We start from the raw sequence: 23,005 nt of genomic DNA, 5'->3' as shown, positions 1-23,005 counted from the left end.
CAGCACATGTATTTACCTGTTTGCATCTTTACAGTATTATGTTTATTTTCTTGAGGTTAACTAATTGCCCTATGATTTTATGTAACATTGAAAACTGAATGCCTTCCTTAATTGCCTCAGGTTTTCAATATCCCCTCATCCCTTCTTTATACTTGGTTGCCCATTTCTGACCAATTCATTTTGTCTGCAGTATGAATCCTCTTGGTTTCTTTCATCTGAAATCTTGTATTGTCATAGATTGTCAGCTACTCTGGTGCTTGGGGACTAGACCTGATGGGGAGGCAGTTGTAGGTGTTTCTGTGTGTTAGTCCCAAGTGACAGATAATCTCCACAAGCATCCAAGAGCTGCACATAAATAGTGTTAGCTGTTCCTCAAATCCCTCCTCCAGTCCTCCCTCTCCTGTCTCCCTCCATCCCCTCACTCTCCAAAGTGGGGGATCTTGATCTACTTTTGGCCTAAATTGACTAAATCAATGATTGGTGACTTATTGTTAAAATATGTTTTGCGCCAGCTGCATGTCATGGTGGGATTTGTGATGCTGACAGAAAAATTTGCCTCCTTTCTGTTGTAATTGGAAGGTGCTTATTTTTAAGCAGTCATCCCTACCTCTAGTTTCTCCCCAGGGGTAAATATCATCTCCACATCCACAAGGTCAGTAGCAGTTCTGTGAGTGATGCCAGATTCCTATGAACTTTAGAGATCATCTGTTGCATTTCATCTACACAAGAGTACAATTAAGAATAAAGTGTATAATGTCAACTCATCTTCCCCAGGGTTTGAGAAAGTATGTGTAGTAAATTGTTGATTACATCTCCTGCAGCTGTTGCTTGGCAGCGGAGTTGGGACAGTCCGACTTTATGACACTGATGCCAAGAAGAATTTGTATGAGTTAATAATTGATGAATCGTATCCCCGGTAAGTTTTAGAGTTATTGTGGCATGAAAAGTACATGAAATACTGTAGATTTGCAAGATTGCAAATTTAAGATGCATCTTAAAATTGCTTGGGGCTGTAAATGAAATATTTGTATGTAGAAATGGCTCATTTTGCTTGCATTGCAATTGTCTGCAGGAGCAATTAATCTTTTACCATAAGACCATAATGTATAGGAGCAGAATTGGCCATAAAGTCTGCTCTACCATTTCATCATGGCTGATCCAGTTTTCCTCTCTGTCTCAATCTCCTGCCTTCCACCACCTCCATCCCCGTATTCCTTCATGTGCTGACCAATCAAGAATCAGTCAACGTCAGCCTTAAATATATGTGAAGACTTGGCCTTAACAGCTGCCTGTGGCAAAGAATTCCACAGATTCACCACTGTCTAGCTAAAGAAATTCCTCCTTATCTCTGTTCTAAAAGTACACCCCTCTATTCAGAGTCTGTGTCCTCTAGCTCTTAAACTCCCAGATTATAGGAAGCATCCTCTCCACATTCACGCTATCAAACTTTTTCACCAGTTGATAGGTTTCAGTGAGGTGGCCCCTCGCTCTCCTGAATTCTAGTGAATACAGGCCCAGAGCCATCAAACGCTCTTGTATGACAAGCCATTCAATCCTGGAAACATTTTCGTGAACTTCCTTTGAGCTTTCTCCAGGTTCAGCACATCATTTCAAAGATAAGGGGCCCAAACCTGTTCACAGTATTCCACGTGAGACCTCACCAGTGGTTATAAAGTTTCAGCATTAAATTCTATTCCTCTTGAAATGAATGCTAGCATTGCATTTGCCTTCCTCACCACAGACTCAACCTGCAAATTAACCTTTAAGAAATCCTACACAAGGACTTCCAGGTCCCTCTACACCTCAGTTTTTTTGTAGTTTCTCTCTATTTAGAGAATAGTCAACCCTTTTATTGCTTCTATCAAAGTGTATGACCATACACTTTAACACTGTACCATCTGCCGTTTCTTTGCCCATTCTCCTTCTGTAGCCTCTCTACTTCCTCAAAGCTACCTGCCTCTCCACCTCTATTCATATTGTCTGCAAACTTTGCAACAAAGCCATCAATTCCATCATTCAAATCATTAACATATAACATAAAAAGAATCAGTCCCAATACAGTCCACTGTGGAACACCACTAGGCACCAGCAGCCAGCCAGAAAAGGCTCCCTTTATTCCCATTCTTTGCCTCCTGCTAATCAGTCACTGCTTTATCCTTGCTAGAATCTTTCCTGTGATACCATAGGCTTGTAGCTTGTTAAGCAGCCTCATAGAAAATAGGTGCAGGAGTAGGCCATTCGGCCCTTTGAGCCTGCACCGCCATTTATTATGATCATGGCTGATCATCCAATTCAGAACCCTGCACCAGCCTTCCCTCCATACCCTCTGATCCCCCTAGTCACAAGGGCTGTATCTAACTCCCTCTTAAATATAGCCAATGAACTGGCCTCAACTGTTTCCTGTGGCAGAGAATTCCACAGATTCACCACTCTCTGTGTGAAGAAGTTTTTCCTAATCTCAGTCCTAAAAGACTTCGCTTTTATCCTCAAACCGTGACCCCTCGTTCTGGACTTCCCCAACATCGGGAACAACCTTCCTGCATCTAGCCTGTCCAATCCATTTAGGATTTTATACGTTTCAATCAGATCCCCCCCCCCCCTCAATCTTCTAAATTCCAATGAGTACAAGCCTAGTTCATCCAGTCTTTCTTCATATGAAAGTCCTGCCATCCCAGGAATCAATCTGGTGAACCTTCTTTGTACTCCCTCTATGGCAAGGATGTCTTTCCTGAGATTAGGGGACCAAAACTGCACACAATACTCCAGGTGTGGTCTCACCAAGGCCTTGTACAACTGCAGTAGTACCTCCCTGCTTCTGTACTCGAATCCTCTTGCTATAAATGCCAGCATACCATTCGCCTTTTTCACCGCCTGCTGTACCTGCATGCCCACTTTCAATGACTGGTGTATAATGACACCCAGGTCTCGTTGCACCTCCCCTTTTCCTAATCAGCCACCATTCAGATAATCTGTTTTCCTATTTTTGCCACCAAAGTGGATAACTTCACATTTATCCACATTAAATTGCACCTGCCATGAATTTGCCCACTCACCCAACCTATCCAAGTCACCCTGCATCCTCTTAGCATCCTCCTCACAGTTGACACTGCCGCCCAGCTTCGTGTCATCCGCAAACTTGGAGATGCTGCATTTAATTCCCTCATCCAAGTCATTAATATATATTGTAAACAACTGGGGTCCCAGCACTGAGCCTTGCGGTACCCCACTAGTCACTGCCTGCCATTCTGAAAAGGCCCCGTTTATTCCCGCTCTTTGCTTCCTGTCTGCCAACCAAGTCTCTATCCACATCAATACCTTACCCCCAATACCATGTGCTTTAAGTTTGCACACTGATCTCCTGTGTGGGACCTTATCAAAAGCCTTTTGAAAATCCAAATATACCACATCCACTGGTTCTCCCCTATCCACTCTACTGGTTGCATCCTCAAAAAATTCTGTGAGATTCGTCAGACATGATTTTCCTTTCACAAATCCATGCTGACTTTGTCCGATGATTTCACCACTTTCCAAATGTGCTGTTATCACATCTTTGATAACTGACTCCAGCAGTTTCCCCACCACCGACGTTAGGCTAACCGGTCTATAATTCCCTGGTTTCTCTCTCCCTCCTTTTTTTAAAAAGTGGGGTTACATTAGCCACCCTCCAATCCTCAGGAACTAGTCCAGAATCTAACGAGTTTTGAAAAATTATCACTAGTGCATCCACTATTTTTTGGGCTACTTCCTTAAGCACTCTGGGATGCAGACCATCTGGCCCTGGGGATTTATCTGCTTTTAATCCCTTCAATTTACCTAACACCACTTCCCTACTAACATGTATTTCGCTTAGTTCCTCCATCTCACTGGACCCTCTGTCCTCCTTAGTGAAGACAGAACCAAAGTAATTATTCAATTGGTCTGCCATGACCCTTCCTCATTGCTCAAAACCCAGTCTAGAATAGTCTGCTGTCTAGTTGGTTCCTCGACATGTTGGTTCAAAAAACCATCCCGCATACATTCCAAGACATCCTCTTCCTCAGCACCTTTACCAATTTGGTTCACCCAATCTACATGTAGATTGAAGTCACCCATTATAACTGCTGTTTCTTTATTGCACACATTTCTAATTTCCTGTTTAATACCATCCCCGTCCTCACTACTACTGTTAGGTGGCCTGTACACAACTCCTACCAGCGTTTTCTGCCCCTTAGTGTTACGCAGCTCTACCCATATCGATTCCACATCTTCCCGGCTTATGTCCTTCCTTTCTATTGCGTTAATCTCCTCTTTAACCAGCAACGCCACCCCACCTCCTTTTCTTTCATGTCTATCCCTCCTGAATATTGAATATCCCTGAACGTTGAGCTCCCATCCTTGGTCACCCTGGAGCCATGTCTCTGTGATCCCAACTATATCATAATCATTAATAACACTCATGTGTGGCACCTTCTCAAAAGCCTTCTGAAAATCCAAGTGCGCATCAACCGATTCTCTTGTTTAAACTGCTTGTTGCTAATTCAAAGAATTCCAACAGACTTGTTAGGCAAGATTACCTGTTTATTCAATCACTTTCTGGTCTTACCTCAATTATCTGCTACCCTCACCATCTGTTGTATCTCTGTTCATTTCTTCTAAACCTGTGTAGTTAAGTGCCTCTTCCCCTTGACCAGTCCCCCTCAGTTACGAGAAATGGTCATTTTCTGATGACCACATTTCTAATCAGTCCTGAAGAAGGGTGTTGACCCGAAATGTCGACTGTTTACACTTTTCCATAGAAACTGCCTGACCTGATGAGTTCCTCCAGTGTCTTGTGTGTGTTACTTCCTAATCACTTACTATATTAAATAAACCATTTTTTCAAATGTCCCATTTGGTTCTTTTGCTGATCAGGGATGGCACAGTAGTGTAGCACTTAGTGTTAATGCTTCACAGCAGCAACGATCAGGTTTCAATTCTCTCCACTGTCTGTAAGCTTGTAAGCCCAGTGACTGTGTAAGTTTCCTCCAAGAGCTTCAGTTTCTGCCCACATAACAGTATGGAGTAGTAAGTGTTAGTAAGTTTCAGGCATCCTATTTTGCATGGTGACATTTTTGGGTCGCATCCAGCACATCCTCATAATGTGGTTGTTGACATAAACCACGCAATTCACTGTTTGTTTCGACATACATTTAACAAAGCTGATCTGTAATCTCTAATCTCACTTTCATTTTGTACTCTGGTTCTTGGCTCTGCTGTCAGTGGGAAGTTTCTCACTCCTCTAGACCCTAATGTTAACGTGAAATGTTTCCAAGAACGTCATGGTATCGTTTATAGAACAAATACTTGGGCTCTGGATCACAAAAAAACAACAACTTCCATATTACTCCCTCAGTACTGCTCTTCACCACCACCCTGGAACAACATTCCTTCGGAGCTGCTGTGTTGGTCTGAAATTTCTGCTAAATTCTTTGGAGCTGGAACCAGTGACCTTCTGAGCATGAGTGTGCTACCACTGAGCCATAGCTCAGTGTTGCCACAGGTTCAATGTTCTGAAAGTTTTCTTTTTTTTAAAAATTTTTATTTTTATTTGGATAAGGAATTCACAAGTATCATGAACTTTTTTCACATGTATAACCTTTTCCATTTTTTTTATATATGTATAAAACTATAATTACTTATACAATCCTAAGTACACATTAAGATATAATAAGAAATTAGACACTTAAATAGATAATTATGTGCAGTTGAAATTCTAATCTATTAGGCTAAATAATGATATTAGTTGTTAAAGATAGTAATAATAGTGGATTAATAATAATTTCCATATATCTCTTCTGGACCATTTCTTCTGGTCCAAAATGTTGTATGTAAGCATATGTAACTACCATTGTAGATGTTTATATCCTAACTTGTTCATGTTTGCTCCTACCCCCAAACATAATTATCCAATCCCTATGTACTTATTTACTTAATTTTATCATTTTTTATCCCTTTCCCAAATCTTTTCCTTTACTTGTGTTAATTCTCCATTTTCCAAAAAAAAAGAAAACAAAAACAGTAAACATTTAGACCAGGGGTGCTTACGTTAGCAATATTACTGTGTTGATGAGAAGAGCAGTATAAATCATTAGGAGAGTCATCTAAAGTCTGCTCGCTTTGGGGTTATATATTCAATCCATTTATTCCAAATTTGATAAAATTTTTCTTTTTGAATTCTCAGAGTAAGTCATTTTTTCCATTTTAAATATTTCCAAGATAATTTCGTGCTAATCTTCTAATGTAGGTGGTATTGGATTTAGCCACTTTCTAGTAATTGATTTCTTACTTGCCGCTAAAAGGGCCTGCAGCAACTTTATATCTTTCTTCTGTTCAAGAAACAATACATGCCCCCAATAGAGCGTGTTCTGAAAGTTTTCACCGGTAGAAAATTACCAAGAATTTTTGGTGGTTGGTAGAAAAATACATGAAAGAACAGGGAAGAAATTGATGATTGTAACTACAAACTGAGCTGTATCAGATGGCTTTCTAAACTGTCTAGAGTCAGTATGAAATATTCAATGTTTAAATTTTTAACTTAAGAATACTGCTTTTGTGCACCAGAATCTTGTCTCTAGCTTGCAGTCCAAGTGGCACCTCATTTGTTTGCTCCTCAGCTGCTCCAAGCATCAAACTCGTGGCTGTGCCGGATACTGGAGAGAAAGGAGTGAACCTGGTTCCAGGCAATCTCCTGCTCTGGGACACAAAGACCATGAAGCAACAGGTAATACACCAGCAGCTTCTCAGAGAGAAGCTAGTGCCAAGTGTAATAGAAGATAGAACATTACAGCACAGTACAGGCCTTTCAACACACAATGTTGTACCAATCTTTTAACCTACTTAAAGATCAATATAAACCTACCCTCCTATATAGCCCTCCATTTTTTAAAATCATTCATGTACCTATCTAAGAGTTTTCTAAATGTCCCTAATGTATCTTCCACTACCACCACCTCTGGCAGGGTGTTCCATGCACACACTACTGTCTTTTTAAAATAAATAAATTACCTCTAACTACCCTGTTACTTTCCTCCAGTCACATTAAAATTATGTCCTCTGGTATTAGCTATTTCTGCCCTGGGAATAAGGTAGCCACTCAATCTTATGCCTCTTGTACTCCTCTGTCTGTCACTTCTCATCTGTCTTTGTATCAAAGAATAAAGCCCTAGCTCATAAGATATGCTCTCTAATCTAAGCATTATCCTTGGAAATCTCATCTGCACTCTCTTAAGATGTCTACATCCTTCCTATAATGAGACAATTAGATCTGAACAGAATATTCCAAATGTGGTCTAACCAGGGTTTTATAGAGCTGCAGCATAACTTGAGGCTCTGGAGCTGAATGCCAATGAAGGCCAACATACCATGTGGCTCCTTAAGCCTTGGGGCTGTAAATAAAATATGCCTTGAATGCAGAAATGGCTCATTTTGCATCTACAAGAGCAGTTAATTAATCTTTTACCTGTCTATATAATCAATTTCTGATCTTGCCTCAACAGTATGCCACCATCCCCACCTTCTGTTATATCTCCTGTTCATTTCTTCTAAACCTGTTTAATTTTGTTTCTCTTCCCCTCGACCAGTACCCCTCAATTACTAGAAATGGTCATTTTCTGACAACTGCACCCCAAACCACTTACTGTGTTAAATAAATCTTTTCAAATGACCCATTGGTTCTTTTGCCAATCAGCGGCAGCACAGTAGTGTAGCGGTTAGCGCGAATGCTTCACGGTACCACTGATTGGCGTTCAATTCCCACTGCTATCTGTAATGAATTTGGTAAGTTCTCCCTGTGACTGTGTGAGTTTGCTTCAGGTGCTCAAAAAGTTCAATCAATTTGCATGGCAACTTTGAGAGATCTGTCAACATGGACACCAAGATCTCACTTTCTCGACACTGCTAAGAATTCTACCATTAACTCTGTATTTCTGTCTTCAAATTTTACCTTCTAAAGTGAATCACCAGACATTTTTCTGCATTAAATTCCATCTGCCACTTCTCAGTCCAGTAATGTTACTGGCTGGGCAACCTGGAGGTCATAAATTCTGTTGCTACATGGGAAATCTATGAGATTTATTAATTTAATCTGGTAACAGTGGTTGATTGTAGGACCATTGTATAAACCCAACTGATAAACTAGATATGGTAGGACTTGTCCATAACCTCCAGAGTTGTCCATTATGTCTCGGTGGAAATGAGATTTATTCCATGCAGACTGGGAGACCGCTTTGCTGAACACCTACGCTTTGTCTGCCAGAGAAAGCAGGATCTCCCAGTGGCCACACATTTTAATTCCACATCCCATTCCCATTCTGACATGTCTATCCACGGCCTCCTCTACTGTAAAGATGAAGCCACACTCAGGTTGGAGGAACAACACCTTATATTCCGTCTGGGTAGCCTCCAACCTGATGGCATGAACATCGACTTCTCTAACTTCCGCTAAGGCCCCACCTCCCCCTCGTACCCCATCTGTTACTTATTTTTATGCACACATTCTTTCTCTCACTCTCCTTTTTCTCTCCTCTGTCCCTCTGAATATACCTCTTGCCCATCCTCTGGGTCCCCCCCCCCTTGTCTTTCTTCCCGGACCTCCTGTCCCATGATCCCCTCATATCCCCTTTTGCCTGTCACCTGTCCAGCTCTTGGCTCTATCCCTCCCCCTCCTGTCTTCTCCTATCATTTTTGATCTCCCCCTCCTCCTCCAACTTTCAAATCCCTTACTCACTCTTCCTTCAGTAAGTCTTGACGAAGGGTCTCGGCCTGAAACGTTGACTGCACCTCTTCCTACAGATGCTGCCTGGCCTGCTGCATTCACCAGCAACTTTGATGTGTGTTGCTTGAATTTCCAGCATCTGCAGAATTCCTGTTGTTTTTATTCCATGTATATTCTGTTTTAGAAAAAAATTCTTCTACTTCTATACAAAGTTTTGTATTTTTTTTAAAAGAAAGCCTGTGACCACTCTAAATGCACTGATACAACTGCAAATGCCTGCAGCCGCTCATTCGAGACGTTCAAAAGCATGTTAAAACTTCTGCCATCACTGTATCATACAAACCTAATTCTACTAAAATTAATATTGGAGCAATTGATATCCCCCTGAGGTTTAACTGCTGTTTTTGCTGTCAGAAATTTCCCTGTACTTGTGAATTTACCCTGCATTCCTTGCAGTGTCATCATGACTTTGTTTTGTTTAAACACACCTTGCTATTCTGGCATGTTGGTTCTTTATTTTTTGGTTTACTCTATATTTTGAAACACTATTACCAGGAATTTTGAGCCACTCTTTGCCCATCTTCTTCCTATTTTAGAGGCATCGACTTGTACAGCTTGGAAACAAGCCATATGGCCCACCACCTCCATGCCAACTAATGGCAATTACCAATCCTAAATACAAGCTCTTGGTCCATTGACTCAGGTGCTTGTTCAGACACATCTTGAATGCTGTTAGTGACTCTGCTTCTGCTGTACTCTCTCCGGCAGTGTGTTCTATGTATTTGCCACTTTCTGTGTGGAAAATGTCCCCTTTGAATCTCCCATTTTGTAAGCCTATGTCCTCTAGTTTTATCTACCTCTGACAGGGGGAGAAAGATTCCTGATCAACATACACAAAATGCTGGAGGAGCTCAGCAGGTCAGGCAACATCCATGGAAGTGAATAGTAGTTGACATTTTAAGCCGAGACCCTTCTTCAGACTGAAAAGGAAGTGAGAAGATGTCAGAATAAAAAGGTGGGGGGAGGGGAAGGAGACCTGCTCGAAGATGATAGGTGAAACGAGGTGGGTTGGAAAGATTCGTGCCTTTCACTTTCTATGCCCCTCATTATTGTATAGATTTCAAACATATCTGCATTTGGCCTCCTCCATTCCGGGGAGCAACGGATTTTGCGCTTCTGGTCTCTCCTCATAGCTGAAACATTACATCCTAGGTAATTTCCTAGTGAATCCCATGTGCACCTTCTCCAGTACAATCACATCCTGGAGCAAGTTTGCCTACTCTTGTATATAATCTCCTGGCTAATGAAACCTTGTATCCTTCATACCTTATTAACCACATTGACCTTCCTGCATTGCCTCCTTCAAGGACCTTTGGATTTGTATCTCAAGTTCTCTATTCTTCAGTACTCCCAAGGATTCAGCCATTCATGTATGTTCAACCTTCATTAGTACTCCCAAAATGTATCACCTCACATCTACCTGAATTAAACACCATCTGCCATTTCTTGCCCGTTTTACAAACCCATCAATATCATCCTGTAACCCAATACTTCCCTCCACACTATCAACATCACCACCAATCTTCATGTGAAGCCACGACATCCAAATAATTTATCCACACAGTGGATTCCGGTTAATTGGGCCATCGGTTCATCAAGGCAGCCACTTATTTATGACTACTCATAAAGAACAAAAACTAATCGAGAAGATAGCTAAGATTCCCTTCATCTTTTTGGGACAGTATGCTGCTTAATTGGGATAGGACACTGTTACCAAACATTTTCTAACTAGAGTCAGTAACTTGGACTTGTGTGACCATTAGACTCTACACTGCGCTGACAGCAAACAGCTTTTAAATGGTGTTAGTTGCATGTGTTTGTATTTAAAAAGCAGTGAGTTTTGTTACTGTTAGTTGGGAAATAAACAGTAAGGCAATTGAAAACTTGCTCACTATTGTTTCAAGCATTCAGGCTTGGAGGTGTCAGAACAGTCGGGAGTAAGTTATTTTGTTCAGTCCCTTCACCAGACTAAGGAGTAAATGTTGGATTCAGATCGGGTTTGAGGAGTACTGTGCTGATGTAGATCAATAGGATTGTGTATGTATTGAAGGATGTCAGTTTGTAAATTCTTACTGTTGAGGGTTTAAAGTTTCAACATTTTGACTTGTTTTCTGCAGCATCAGTTTTCCTTGGATCCTGAGCCCATTGCCATTAACTGTACAGCTTTCAGTCATAATGGAAATCTGCTGGTGTCTGGAGCAGCTGATGGCATCATCCGACTCTTTGGTAAGGTTGACCTTTCCACGGATTTAGGCTTTGAATGCTTGGTTCCAAATGTTTTTGCTCTAATTACTTGATTCTTTATTTGGTTAGATCTGAAAATAACACTGAAACTACAATGTCTGAACACCCAATTGTCTGCTTTTCAGCTGGGTGAAGGTCTACTGGGGTCCAGATTTATAGACACTGCTTCACTCTAGTATTTTGTGAACTGCTTGCACATTGATAGCTCAGCAGGGTTAAATGCTGATGATCTGTGTAGAACCCATCTATTCCAATGCCCAAGATTCAAGTTCCCAAAACCAGTTACATCACCTCAGCTTGCTTGAATTGAGTAAGTACAGAGCAGACTCAAACTGCAAGATGCTGGAGAACCTCGGTGGGTCAGGTAGCATTTATGGATGAAAATGTACAATTAATGTACAAGGATGAGACTCTTCATCTGGGCAGCTAAACACGAGCATCTTGTGTGGTGCTTCAGATTCCAGCATCTGCAGTCTGTGGTGTCTCAGGGGTGAGAAGCCTGCAGCTTAAAGAGCCTGAGTATGAGGGAGGGAGTTGAGTATTGAGGAATGCCTGACTTTGGTTTGAATTTTGTTTCCTCTAACTGATCTGAGCAGAAAATTAGGTGGAGGCACCTGACTCAAGCAATCAGCTCTACCTTGGTGTACATGGAGCTCTCCGTTTAGTCACTGCTTGAGTTGCCATTCCCCAAAGTCAGGTACTACTTTAAAACTTTTTCAATGTGAGAAGATTTCTGAAAAGCAAAAAAAAAACTGTGGAGGCTGGAACCTGAAATGAGGACAGAAAATATTGATGAGACTCAGCAGGTCAGGTAGCATCTTCAGGGGGTGGGGTGTGGTGGGGGGGGGAGTGGCGAGAGAGAGAAAGACTGTTCCAGGTTGATGACCTCACATCAAATCTGAGCATGTGTCTACTTGTATATTTCAGACATGCAGCGGTATGACTGTGCTATGAGCTGGCATGCACATTCTGGTGAAGTTTATTCCGTGGAGTTCAGCTACGATGAAAACTCTGTTTACAGCATTGGTGAAGATGGAAAGGTATTGGAAGTATTATTAAATACAGTACTACACAGTGTTGGAGAGAAGGCACCAGTGACTATACCCACAGGGATCATGAGAGGGGGAGGAGCTTCCTTGGAATGTTTAATGGCAATGGGGTTGGAACTGTTCCCCCGTAGTAATGTTCTCATCACAAGGAAAAGTGCCGTGAAGCTAAAAATCTGTTGACCTGTATCAGAGCAAAACTTTCCTTGCATCTTGGTGCCTGACAGGAAATTTGTTGAAAATAATTTACGCAAAGTAAACAGCTTTAACCAATGCTGTTTCCCCTGAAATGTTATTGTTTAAAGAGACAATTGTAAGTAAAATGGGGAGTACACCAATTTAACATCTTCCTTCCTCTTATCTAAATCTTTTTCCATAACTTTCTTAAATCTAGACAAATTGTACTCACTACCATAAAACTCTTGTCCCACTAGTTAGTCCTTTTGCTTGCTCAGCTTAATTTCCAAAATTTAAATTTAAGTATTACAGCCTGGTTGTTTGGCTTGCTGTGTGTAAGCAAAACAAATGTCTTGAATAGAATTTTGGAATTGTGTACTGAATGTATTCAAGTTCCTAGTGTGAAATCCTCTATGATTGCCCTCATTTTTCCGTGTCCTTTGAAGTTTAATGTACACGTGAAAATATGATTGACCATCATTTTGGTCTTCACCCTTATAGCGTCAATCAATAGCCATCACTTGGATCTTCCCTCCTTATAGTTGTGATTCTTTAATTGATGTCAGTTCTGGTTCTCGGCTGGCATTTTGCTGAGCCTCCCATTTTATGAAAGGTCCCTGCCTGTGAAACCAAGGTTTACACACTCTTCCGCATCCCCCCACTCCCACAACCTAACCTACACACAACTATTTTGTTTTTACAATTTCAACTAGTAAATGTTCAGTTTTATTTTGCAGTGTGAAGATGTATATACCAGCTGAAGAAAGTGCAGCTATTAACATCTCTGACTGATTTATTTTGATTTCTTGGGCCAATCCAGTTGATACAGTGGAATATTCATAAGAGTGGAGTCAAGGTTTCAGAGTGTGGGGTACAGCCGGATGCTATTGGCCCGTTTGTGCTGTCTGGTTACAGCGGGTACAAGCAAGTGCAGGTGCCGCATGGAAGACTGTTTGCCTTTGACTCAGAGGGACACTATGTGTTGACCTGTTCATCCACTGGTGGAATTATTCACAAGGTAAGACGTGGGCCTCAAGCATTTATTATGGAAGAAGCTGGTGCATTTTCACACCCTCTGCTTTCTCCCTCCTATAAGAAGTGCTATTTATCTTGAAGTTAAACACTGCTGTCATTTTTTTTTTAATAAGTCAGTGTGTTAAGAGTGACATTAACAATAGAATTTTAAGCTAACAATTTGATAGTGTTTCTTTTATAGTAGGGTTTGAACAAGGAGTTGAGCCTTCAGGAGTGAGGTTCTTCCTCAGGATAGAAGTTGAAACTCCCCTAGAATCGTGCAGCTGCCAGGAATTCACCGTGTGATTGATGGATATTTACTGACAAACGCCCTGGAGGTGGAATTTATTCACAGAATAGTCATGCTCCAATTCCACAATGGAACAGGCTTGGGGAACTGGTTTGCTTGCTTCACTGTTCCATCCCTTTGTGACGTCCCTTTGTAGCATTGGTGAACATTCACATTGTCCAGGGTGAATATTACTGGCCACTCTCAGGGGAAACCCTAGTAATGCCATAGTGCTGGTCCAGGATTCTGGTTCGTACCTTTTCTTTTTCCCTATCCTCACCCCATTTATTTCTTCTGACTTGAGAGGAGGCCATTGAGCCCATGGTATACTGGCTGCCAGTGTAATCACATACACCACTTCCCCCACCCCACTCCCTACTGGTTCTAATAAACAACCAAGTTGGGACCAATGATTTATAAGAACCTACTACCACTTATCTTTGGGATGTAGGAAGGAACTGGAGCACCTGGGGTAAATCCCATGTGGTTGTGAAGAGCTTGCAAACTGCACACAGACAGCATTGGTCAGGATTGACCCTGGGTCACTGAAGCAGTACCATCTGCTGAGCTTGTATCCACACACGCACCACCCAAATATCCAGCTGTTCTGCTGAGCCCATGACCCTGTGATGCCATAAGCTGTAATTCTACATCAGAGTCCTTCCTCTGATCTTTCTGTCAAAACCTCAAATTGCCCCCTTCTTGTCAGAGCAGCCCCCCGCCCCAGCTCAGCATGCACTCTTTCACAAACTCTTGATATAGTTCCCACTCAACTATATTTGCCTAAAGTTTATAGGGTGGATAAGAAGGCATATGGCGTGTTGGAGATGGGAGATTGAGTTCAAGAGCCATGAGGTAATGTGCAGCTCTACAAAGCTGGTTAGATCACAATTGTAGTGTAGTATTCAGTTCTGGTCACCTCTTTATTGGAAAGGCGTGGACGCATTAGAGAGGGTGCAGAGGAGATTTATCAGGATGCTGCCAGAATTAGTCCTCTGAGGATAGGTTTCTCTTTGGAGCAAAGGAGGATGAGTTATGGCTTGATTGAAGTGTACAAGATGATTAGAAACATTGATCGTGGATAGCCAGAGACTTTCCCAGGGTAGAAGAGGCTAACACCAGGGGTATAATTTTAAAGTAATTTAAGAAATGTATAGAGGAATGTCAGAGATCAGTTTTTTTTTACACAGTGGTGAATGTGTGGAAAGCCCTGCTGTGGGGTGTGTTAAAGTCAGATAGGTTTGTAATATTTAAGAGATCTAGATACGGTGCATGGATAAAAGAAAAATGTGGGGCTATTTGGGAGGGAAGGGTTAGATTGGTTTTAAAGTAGGTTACAAGGTCAACACAGTATTGTGGGCTGAAGGGCCTGAACAGTGCTGTGCTATTCTCTATTCTGCTCTTTAAATTCCACCTCCACCAGTCTAACACTTTGATTTGTTCCCTCCCTATCATTTAACTATGATTGGTCTGTGAGCTCTACCTCACTATTCCTCTTTTTCACTACTTATTCAATTTTAATGTAACAGTTCTTTTTTTAATGTCTCGTACTCTACTGCTGCCACAAAACAACAGATTTCACAATGCCTGTCAATAATATAAAACTTGATTCTGGGGGGACGTCACGTGATGACGTGGGATTGAGACGTGTAAATCCAACTCTCCCGTAAAAAATCAGCAAAGTACCGTTTAAACAAAGCAAAGTTAATAAATACTTTCTGAAAACTAATAAACTTCTCAAGACTATTTTACAATATGCCTCGTAAATTGCAACAGAAGAAGTCTGTTGTTGTGAAGTCGTCGCGAGATGGGAAGATAAAAGGGCCTACTGCGGTGATGGAACCTCGGACTCAGGTTGGATCTCCTTCGGAGGAGACACATTTTATCTCTGGCATAGAAGAACAGGGAGCAATGGCAGCGGTAGCGGTCCCTGGGAAGAAGATGCTGGAATTGCGCATGCGCAAAGAAGTAGGCATGCGCAAATCGATACAACTCAAACTACAAGAACCGCCGGCCACTGCAAGCGAAAGTGACTCAGAGTCAGAATTGGATTCAGCAGAGAACACAGACGAAGAGGAGGAGGAAGAACTGGAAGAGACTGAAAGTAAAGGATATCATGGAGACATAAAAGAGACTTCATTGCAAGTAATGATTGAAATGAAAGGATTAAAAATAGAGCTTAGAAACATGAAGATGAGCTATGATAAAGCTATGAAAAGACAGGAGAAAGTGGATAAGAAACTTCAAAAGTTGGAAAGAACAATGGAGCATATTAACGATAGAGTGGAAAAAACAGAAAATGATATGCTTGTCTGGAAAATGGAAAGAAAGCGACTGTTGGAAAAAGTGGATGTGCTGGAAAATTTTAGTAGAGGAAGTAATATTAAGATTGTTGGTCTTAAAGAAGGTATAGAGGGAAACAATCCAATAGAATTTTTTCAAAGATGGATCCTGGAAACTTTGCAAATGAAAGAGGGGGACCGATCAATTGAAATTGAGCGGGCACATAGAGCTCTAAGACTAAAACCACAAGATGACCAATATCCACGATCAATTTTAATAAAATGTTTAAGATTTCAAGACAAAGAAAGGATTCTACAGGCGGCTGCTCAAGCTGCTAAGAATAGAAAAGGACCATTGATGATAGAAGGGAACAAAATTTTTTTCTACCCTGACATAAGTTATGAACTTTTGAAGAGAAGGAAGAAATTTAATCCAGTGAAAAAAGTCCTATGGGATCACGGTTATCAATTTATATTGCGTTATCCTGCAACCTTGAAGACTTTTTTGGCTAACGGAGAAAAAAGATTTATTGGCGATTACTGGAAAGCGGAGGAGTTTGTGCGAGATTCTTTGAAGATACAAGAACAAACTCAGGGGTGTGAGATGGATTAAAAATGACGATTGGGTCAAGGAATAGACTTGGTGGATTTTTAAAGGCGGAAGAATATAGAGTTACAGAATACACGTGGACTAAGATGTTAACTGTCCTGTGCTATCACCAGTGGGATCATCAGTTGATCTGCCACCTGTCTTCAGGAGTTTCGGCTCGCTAATTATATAATAGAGGGGAGGAAAGGTTAAAGTTTGAGGAATATTAGTTGGGAATAGTGACATTAATTTTTTTATATATATACACACAATTTTTTTGTTACGGGGGAGCTGGAAGAAATACTGACCAATCGCTATGGAATTCATGTGTGCAAGCGTGGCAATAGCCAAGACCCGCAGAATGGAGGGGATAGTGTTTTTTTTCATTCACAACATTAGTAGGGGGGTATTCTGTTATTTTTCTTTTTGTATCATATCTATCTTTTATTTCTTTCTTTTTGACTGGATGATTGGGAAGGAAACACATAGCAACATGGTGAAGTTTAAAGAGATTCCCCAAGGAACTATGAGAGTTGAGATGTTAAGTAATGTTTTAGATTGGAGTAACTTTGTTAAGAATAATGACTAATTTATTGAATTTTTTGAGTTTTAATGTTAATAGGCTTAATGGACCAGTGAAAGAAAAAGAATCTTAACACATATTAAGAAAATGAAGGTAGATTTAGCCTTCTTGCAGGAAACGCATCTAATAGAAACAGAACATCAGAAATTAAAGAGAGATTGGGTGGGTAGTGTTGTTGCAGCTTCATTTAATTCAAAAGCGAGGGGAGTAGCAATTTTGATCAATAAAACGTCACCAATTAGAATACAAAATGTAATAACCAATTCTGCGGGGAGATATGTGATTATACACTGTCAACTTTTTTCTGAATTATGGACTCATGAATATTTATGCACCAAATGAAAATGATGCAAAATTTATACAAGAAGCTTTTTTGAATTTGGCTGATGCACATGAAAAAATATTAATAGGAGGAGATTTTAGTTTTTGCCTGGACCCAGTCTTAGATCAACTAAGGCTGTTACAAAATCGAAGGTAGTAAAACTAACTTTTATCATTGATGAAAGACTTAAATTTTGATTGATATATGGAGAAGAATCAATCCCAAAGAAAGAGACTATTTGTTCTATTCTAATAGACACAAATCTTACTCAAGGATAGATTTTTTCCTATTATCAATGAATATTCAACACAGAGTGAAAAATATGGAATAAAAAGCAAGAATATTGTCAGATCACTCTCCTTTATTAATGACAATAATAATGACTGATTAGGAAGAAGTGACTTATAGATGGAGATTTAATTCAACATTATTAAAACGTCAAGATTTTTGTGATTTTATGAAAAAACAGATCCAATTTTTTTGGATACAAACTCTCAGTGGATGATAAATTTATACTATAGGATGCGATGAAAGCATATTTGAGGGGTCAGATAATAAGTTGTACATCTAAAATTAAGAAAGAATATATGGCAGAACTAGATCAATTGGAAAAAGATTACAAAATTAGAAAAAGAATCTCAAAGACATATGACAGAAGAAAAACAAAGACAACTTGTCAATAAGAAGTTACAATATAATACGCTTCAGACATATGGAATGGAAAAAGCAATCATGAGAACTAAGCAAAGGTATTATGAGTTAGGTGAGAGAGCACACAAAATTCTTGCTTGGCAGTTGAAAACAGAACAGGCTTCTAAAACGATAAATGCAATTAGAACAAGTACAAATAAAATTACTTATAAACCTTTAGAAATTAATGAAACCTTCAAAAGTTTCTATTCTGAATTATATCAATTGGAATCACAAAATGATGTTAATGAGATAGAAAGATTTTTATCACAAATAACTCTCCCAAAATTGAATTTGGAGGAAACGAAGGGATTAGATATGCCTTTTACATTAAAAGAGGTTGAAGAAGCTTTGGGATCACTTCAAAGTAATAAATCTCCAGGAGAGGATGGTTTTCCACCTGAATTTTATAAAAAGTTTAAGATTTATTATTTCCTCCTTTTATGGAGTTAATACATCAAGCGGAAAAAATACATAAACTCCCAGAATCTTTCTCAACAGCGATTGTAATAGTATTGCCAAAAAAAAGATAGAGATGCTTTAAAACCAGCATCATATAGGCCTATTTCTTTGCTGAACACGGGTTATAAAATAATAGCAAAAATTTTATCGAATAGATTATCTAAATATTTACCAAAATTTATACAGATGGATTAAACAGGATTTATTAAAAATAGACAATTGGCAGATAATGTAACTCTGCTACTCCGTATAATTCATTTGGCACAAAAAAGGGAGGAGATGAGTATAGTAGTAGCCTTGGATGCAGAAAAAGCATTTGATAGATTGGAATGGGATTTTTCATTTAAAGTATATGAAAAATATGGGTTAGGAACACCTTTTATAAACTGGATTAAAACTTTAAATACTAACCCTAATGCTAAAGTAGTGACAAATAGTCAAATTTCAACACCATTCCAGTTAAAAAGGGTCAACTAGACAAGGTTGTCCATTATCACCTGCTTTATTTGTATCGACGATAGAACCATTAGCAGAACTAATTAGAATTGATTCGGATACTAAGGGTTTTAGAGTTAATCAGGAGGAATATAAAATTAATCTATTTGCTGATGATGTTTTGATTTACTTAACAAACCCACAGCATTCATTTTGTAAATTATCTTCTAGATTGGATGAATATGGGAAAGTATCAGGGTATAAAATAAATTGGGGAAAAAAGTAAAATTTTACCTCTTACTAAAGGAGACTATTAGCTAGTGTCGATTAGCAACCCAATTTAGATGGCCGGTAAATGGTATAAAGTATTTAGGTATAAGACTTGATGATGATGTAAAGAATTTATATAAATTTAATTATTTACCACTATTGAAAAAAATTCATGAAGATCTTGACAATGTTGTAAAAATGAATATATTTCCTAGGTTGCAGTATTTGTTTCAAACATTACCAATACAATTGCCACAGAAATTTTTTCAAGAGTTAAATAAATGTGTGAGAAAATTTCTTTGGAAAGGTAAGATGTCAAGAATATCATTGGAAAAGTTGACATGGAAATTTGAGTTAGGAGGGTTACAACTTCCAAACTTTAAGAATTATTATAAAGCAAATCAACTTAGATTTATTGCATCTTTCCTTGACGAACGAAAACCGGCATGGATTAGAATAGAATTAGATAAGATAGGAGAAAATACACCCGAAGGTTTTATATATAAATGGGAATCTAAATGGATACGGGAAAAGAAAGAATCTCCTATATTAAAGCATTTGATTGATCTATGGAATAAGATAAACGTTGATAATGAAATAAAGAAATCTTTATTAGCAAGGAGACCTTTGATCCAAAATAGACTTATTCCTTTTACAATGGATAATCAACTTTTATATAATTGGTACCAAAAAGGGATTAGATCTATAGGAGACTGTTGTGAATGAGGTATATTGATGTCATTTGAACAACTAAAGAATAAATATAAAATATCAAATAACACTTTCTTTTGTTACCTTCAATTAAGGGCTTATTTAAAAGACAAACTGGGTCAAACAATGTTTTTGCCAAAACCCAATGAAATTGAAATTTTAATTCAAAAAGGAAAAATTAAAAGATTTATTTCTTTTATGTATAATTTGATTCAAAAACAGACAATTAAACAAGGAATCCACAAGTCAAAACAAAAATGGGAAACGGATCTGAATATTAATATTGATGAAACAAATTGGTCAAGACTGTGTCTTGACAGTATGACAAATACAATAAACGTTCGACTTAGGTTAGTACAATATAATTTTTTACACCAATTATATATTACACCGCAAAAAATAAATAGATTAAATTCAAACTTATCTGATCAATGTTTTCGGTGTAATCAAGAAGTTGGTACTTTCTTACATTCTACTTGGTCTTGTTCCAAAATTCAACCTTTTTGGATAAATTTAAAAGTTTTATTGGAACAAATTACTGGAAGTCAACTTCCACATAACCCTATATTATTTCTATTAGGTGATATTGAAGGGATAAAACTGAAACTTAAACTGAATAAATATCAGAAAGAATTTATAAAAATTGTATTGGCAGTAGCCAAGAAGGCTATAGCAGTTACTTGGAAATTGGATTCGTATTTAAGTATGAATCGTTGAAATAATGAAATTTCTAGTTGTATTCCACTTGAAAAAATTACTTATAATTTAAGAGATGAATATGAAACATTTTTGAATATTTGGCACCCACATTTACAAAGGATAGGATGGCATATTTAGTTGCTCCGATGATAAGATGTTGGTCCCTTGGGGAAAGTAATAAATAAATATACTAAATTTATTTTGAATCCCATGGAGCATGTGGAAACCTTCCAATATCCAGGCAGTTCTTTGTTCTTCTTGCTTTTTCTTTTTTTTCCCTTTTTTTTTCAGGTAGGGGTACATATCGGGGGGGGGAGGGTTAAGGGGAGAGGGGAGGGGGGAGGATAGATATTAACATTATATGTAATCACTTCGAAAACTCAATAAAAATTATATTAAAAAAAAACAACCTGATTCTGATTGAGTAGCAGTCTCTTCAGTCCTTCTCGTGGCACCCCTCCCACTCCACATCCCAAACACAAGATGTCTCCAGGTCCATCTGTCCCACATACCCACTGTTCTCCCTCCCCTCAATTCACACCCCTATTCCCCTGCGGTCCCCAAGAAGGCAGCATCAGAGGATTGCCGGTCCAACAAGTGATGCCTCTTGGAAAGGGGAGAGCTGCCCACATTACAGATGTGTGATACTTGGTAAATTCTGCAGGGGCTTCATACTTTGATTGCAGTAGACGAAACAGTTGTCGTTCCAGCACACCCTGTGGGAATTCAGTACAAACGGTTTGTCTGCTTTTGTGTACCCAGTTCATTGAAAGCAACAGAATAGGTTGAGTAAGTAGTTTTGTGAAAGTATGCTGGAATTTGTAAGAGTGAAGGGCCAGGAAGTGATGGTAAACCTGTAAGAAGTTGATCCAGGAGTAGGTGATGTTCCGGACAGCACTTGTTGATTCCATTAACTTTGGTGTCTTGCAGCTGACCAACACGGACCGAGCCATGGAGCCCTGCCTATCACTTGGAGGTCATCGAGCTCCTGTAGTCACTGTTGATTGGTGCACCGCAATGGACTGTGGGACTTGCTTGACAGCATCAATGGATGGAAGAATAAAGCTGACCACTCTGCTGGCACACAAGCCATAAGGCTATGGCCCATCTGGACAGGAAACACTGGTGTGCCTCCCTAAGAGAGATTGCTTCAGAACCTGTGGGCGTTACAACACTTCAATTTGTATTTGAGGGTTCCACTCATGAAATGGTTCCAAGTATTGTGCTAAACTCTCTCTAGCCATATGGATTAATGCTGTATTTAACAAGTTTTTTAATGAAAAAACATTCCTGCTATTGTTTCATGTCTTAACAACATTGCATTTAAATCAATTTTAAAATGGTAGCTAATTCTGGGAATCCTAAGCATGTGGGCCTTTTGCCCTTGTTTGTACAGTGTAATTGCCTTCTGCGTGAGCAGGGTATTCTACATTCTGGATTTCCCTCTCACTTACAACTTAAGGTACAACTTGTGCCTGAGGATTATGCAGCAGTTGTTCCTTTTCTTCATGCTCCAGGGGTGTGATCGCTGATGGGTCTGAGCCCCAAGTTCATGGTCATTGTTTGACCTTCGTAACTGTTAGGTGCTGCACTTCTCTGCCCAGCTTCTGGAAGGGTGCAAGTTAAACTGCTGTGGCAGACACCTGGTTTGTAGCTTCACATGTAATGGTGGGCAGCTAACGTGTATGAAAGCAGGGAATTGTTAAGAATGGTCAAACAAGCCACTTGTATTAGCATCATGTTAAATGCCCTTGAATGCAGAGATGTAAACTGGAAGAATCTGTCAATAGCTTTATCTGGCTCATTTAGTAACAGTTTGAACTAAAATGGTTGTCTCAAGTTTGGACAAGTTGGTGCTTTATGCAAAGGATCCAGGAAACTGATGCATATCCCAACTCCAGATGTACCAAGCTTCAGGTCAGATATTTTCCTTTCTAAGGAGTTGATTTGTATTCTTGTGTCACAGTAAACATTTGGAATACTCGACTTGGCTCAGGCTCTGAGATCCATGATTATTGAGTTCTGAATCTGCTTTAGCTGTTCTCTTGGGTGTAGTAGTAATACTTTTGTTAAATGCTTTGTATTCCATGATATAGCTGAATTGCATTACTGTGCATTCAGGTAACTTCAAGTAATATTGTGATCAGAGTTGGAAATCCAAATGATTCATGCACCTATTTAACATTATTTCCACATTTAACTTTCTCTCCCTCAACTTTTACAATTTTATATTTCTATCACTGCCTCCTGCTAACATTTCCAGTGAACTTGGCTGTTTCTCTCTTGGACCTTTTTCCAGCCTGTCTTTCCGCCAGCACCACCAGCACTTGTCTCAATCAGCCTACTGCTTTCCAGCCAGTCTCAAATGTTCCTCTCCTTCCACTGTCTCCCCTTTCCCTGC

The 23,005-nt window shown here is 39.4% G+C and overlaps 1 protein-coding gene across 2 annotated transcripts in view; it reads left to right on the top strand.

Moving 5' to 3' along the window:
* LOC140202758 (WD repeat-containing protein 91-like) overlaps positions 1 to 22,590 on the top strand; it is a 50,421-nt gene extending 27,831 nt beyond the window's left edge. For both annotated transcript variants that reach the window (XM_072268055.1, XM_072268056.1), the window contains exons 10-15: positions 822 to 916; positions 6,580 to 6,739; positions 10,909 to 11,017; positions 11,963 to 12,075; positions 13,079 to 13,276; positions 21,535 to 22,590. In XM_072268055.1, the coding sequence (XP_072124156.1) occupies positions 822 to 916; positions 6,580 to 6,739; positions 10,909 to 11,017; positions 11,963 to 12,075; positions 13,079 to 13,276; positions 21,535 to 21,699 (840 nt within the window). In that variant the 3' untranslated portion in view covers positions 21,700 to 22,590. The remainder of the gene's footprint in view (positions 1 to 821; positions 917 to 6,579; positions 6,740 to 10,908; positions 11,018 to 11,962; positions 12,076 to 13,078; positions 13,277 to 21,534) is intronic.
* The last annotated feature ends 415 nt before the right edge of the window (positions 22,591 to 23,005 follow it).

This window comes from Mobula birostris, chromosome 9, assembly GCF_030028105.1.
Source record: "Mobula birostris isolate sMobBir1 chromosome 9, sMobBir1.hap1, whole genome shotgun sequence".
Lineage (NCBI taxonomy): Eukaryota > Metazoa > Chordata > Chondrichthyes > Myliobatiformes > Myliobatidae > Mobula > Mobula birostris.
Note: the sequence above shows the minus strand (reverse complement) of the source record. Positions and strands in the feature narration are given on the sequence as shown.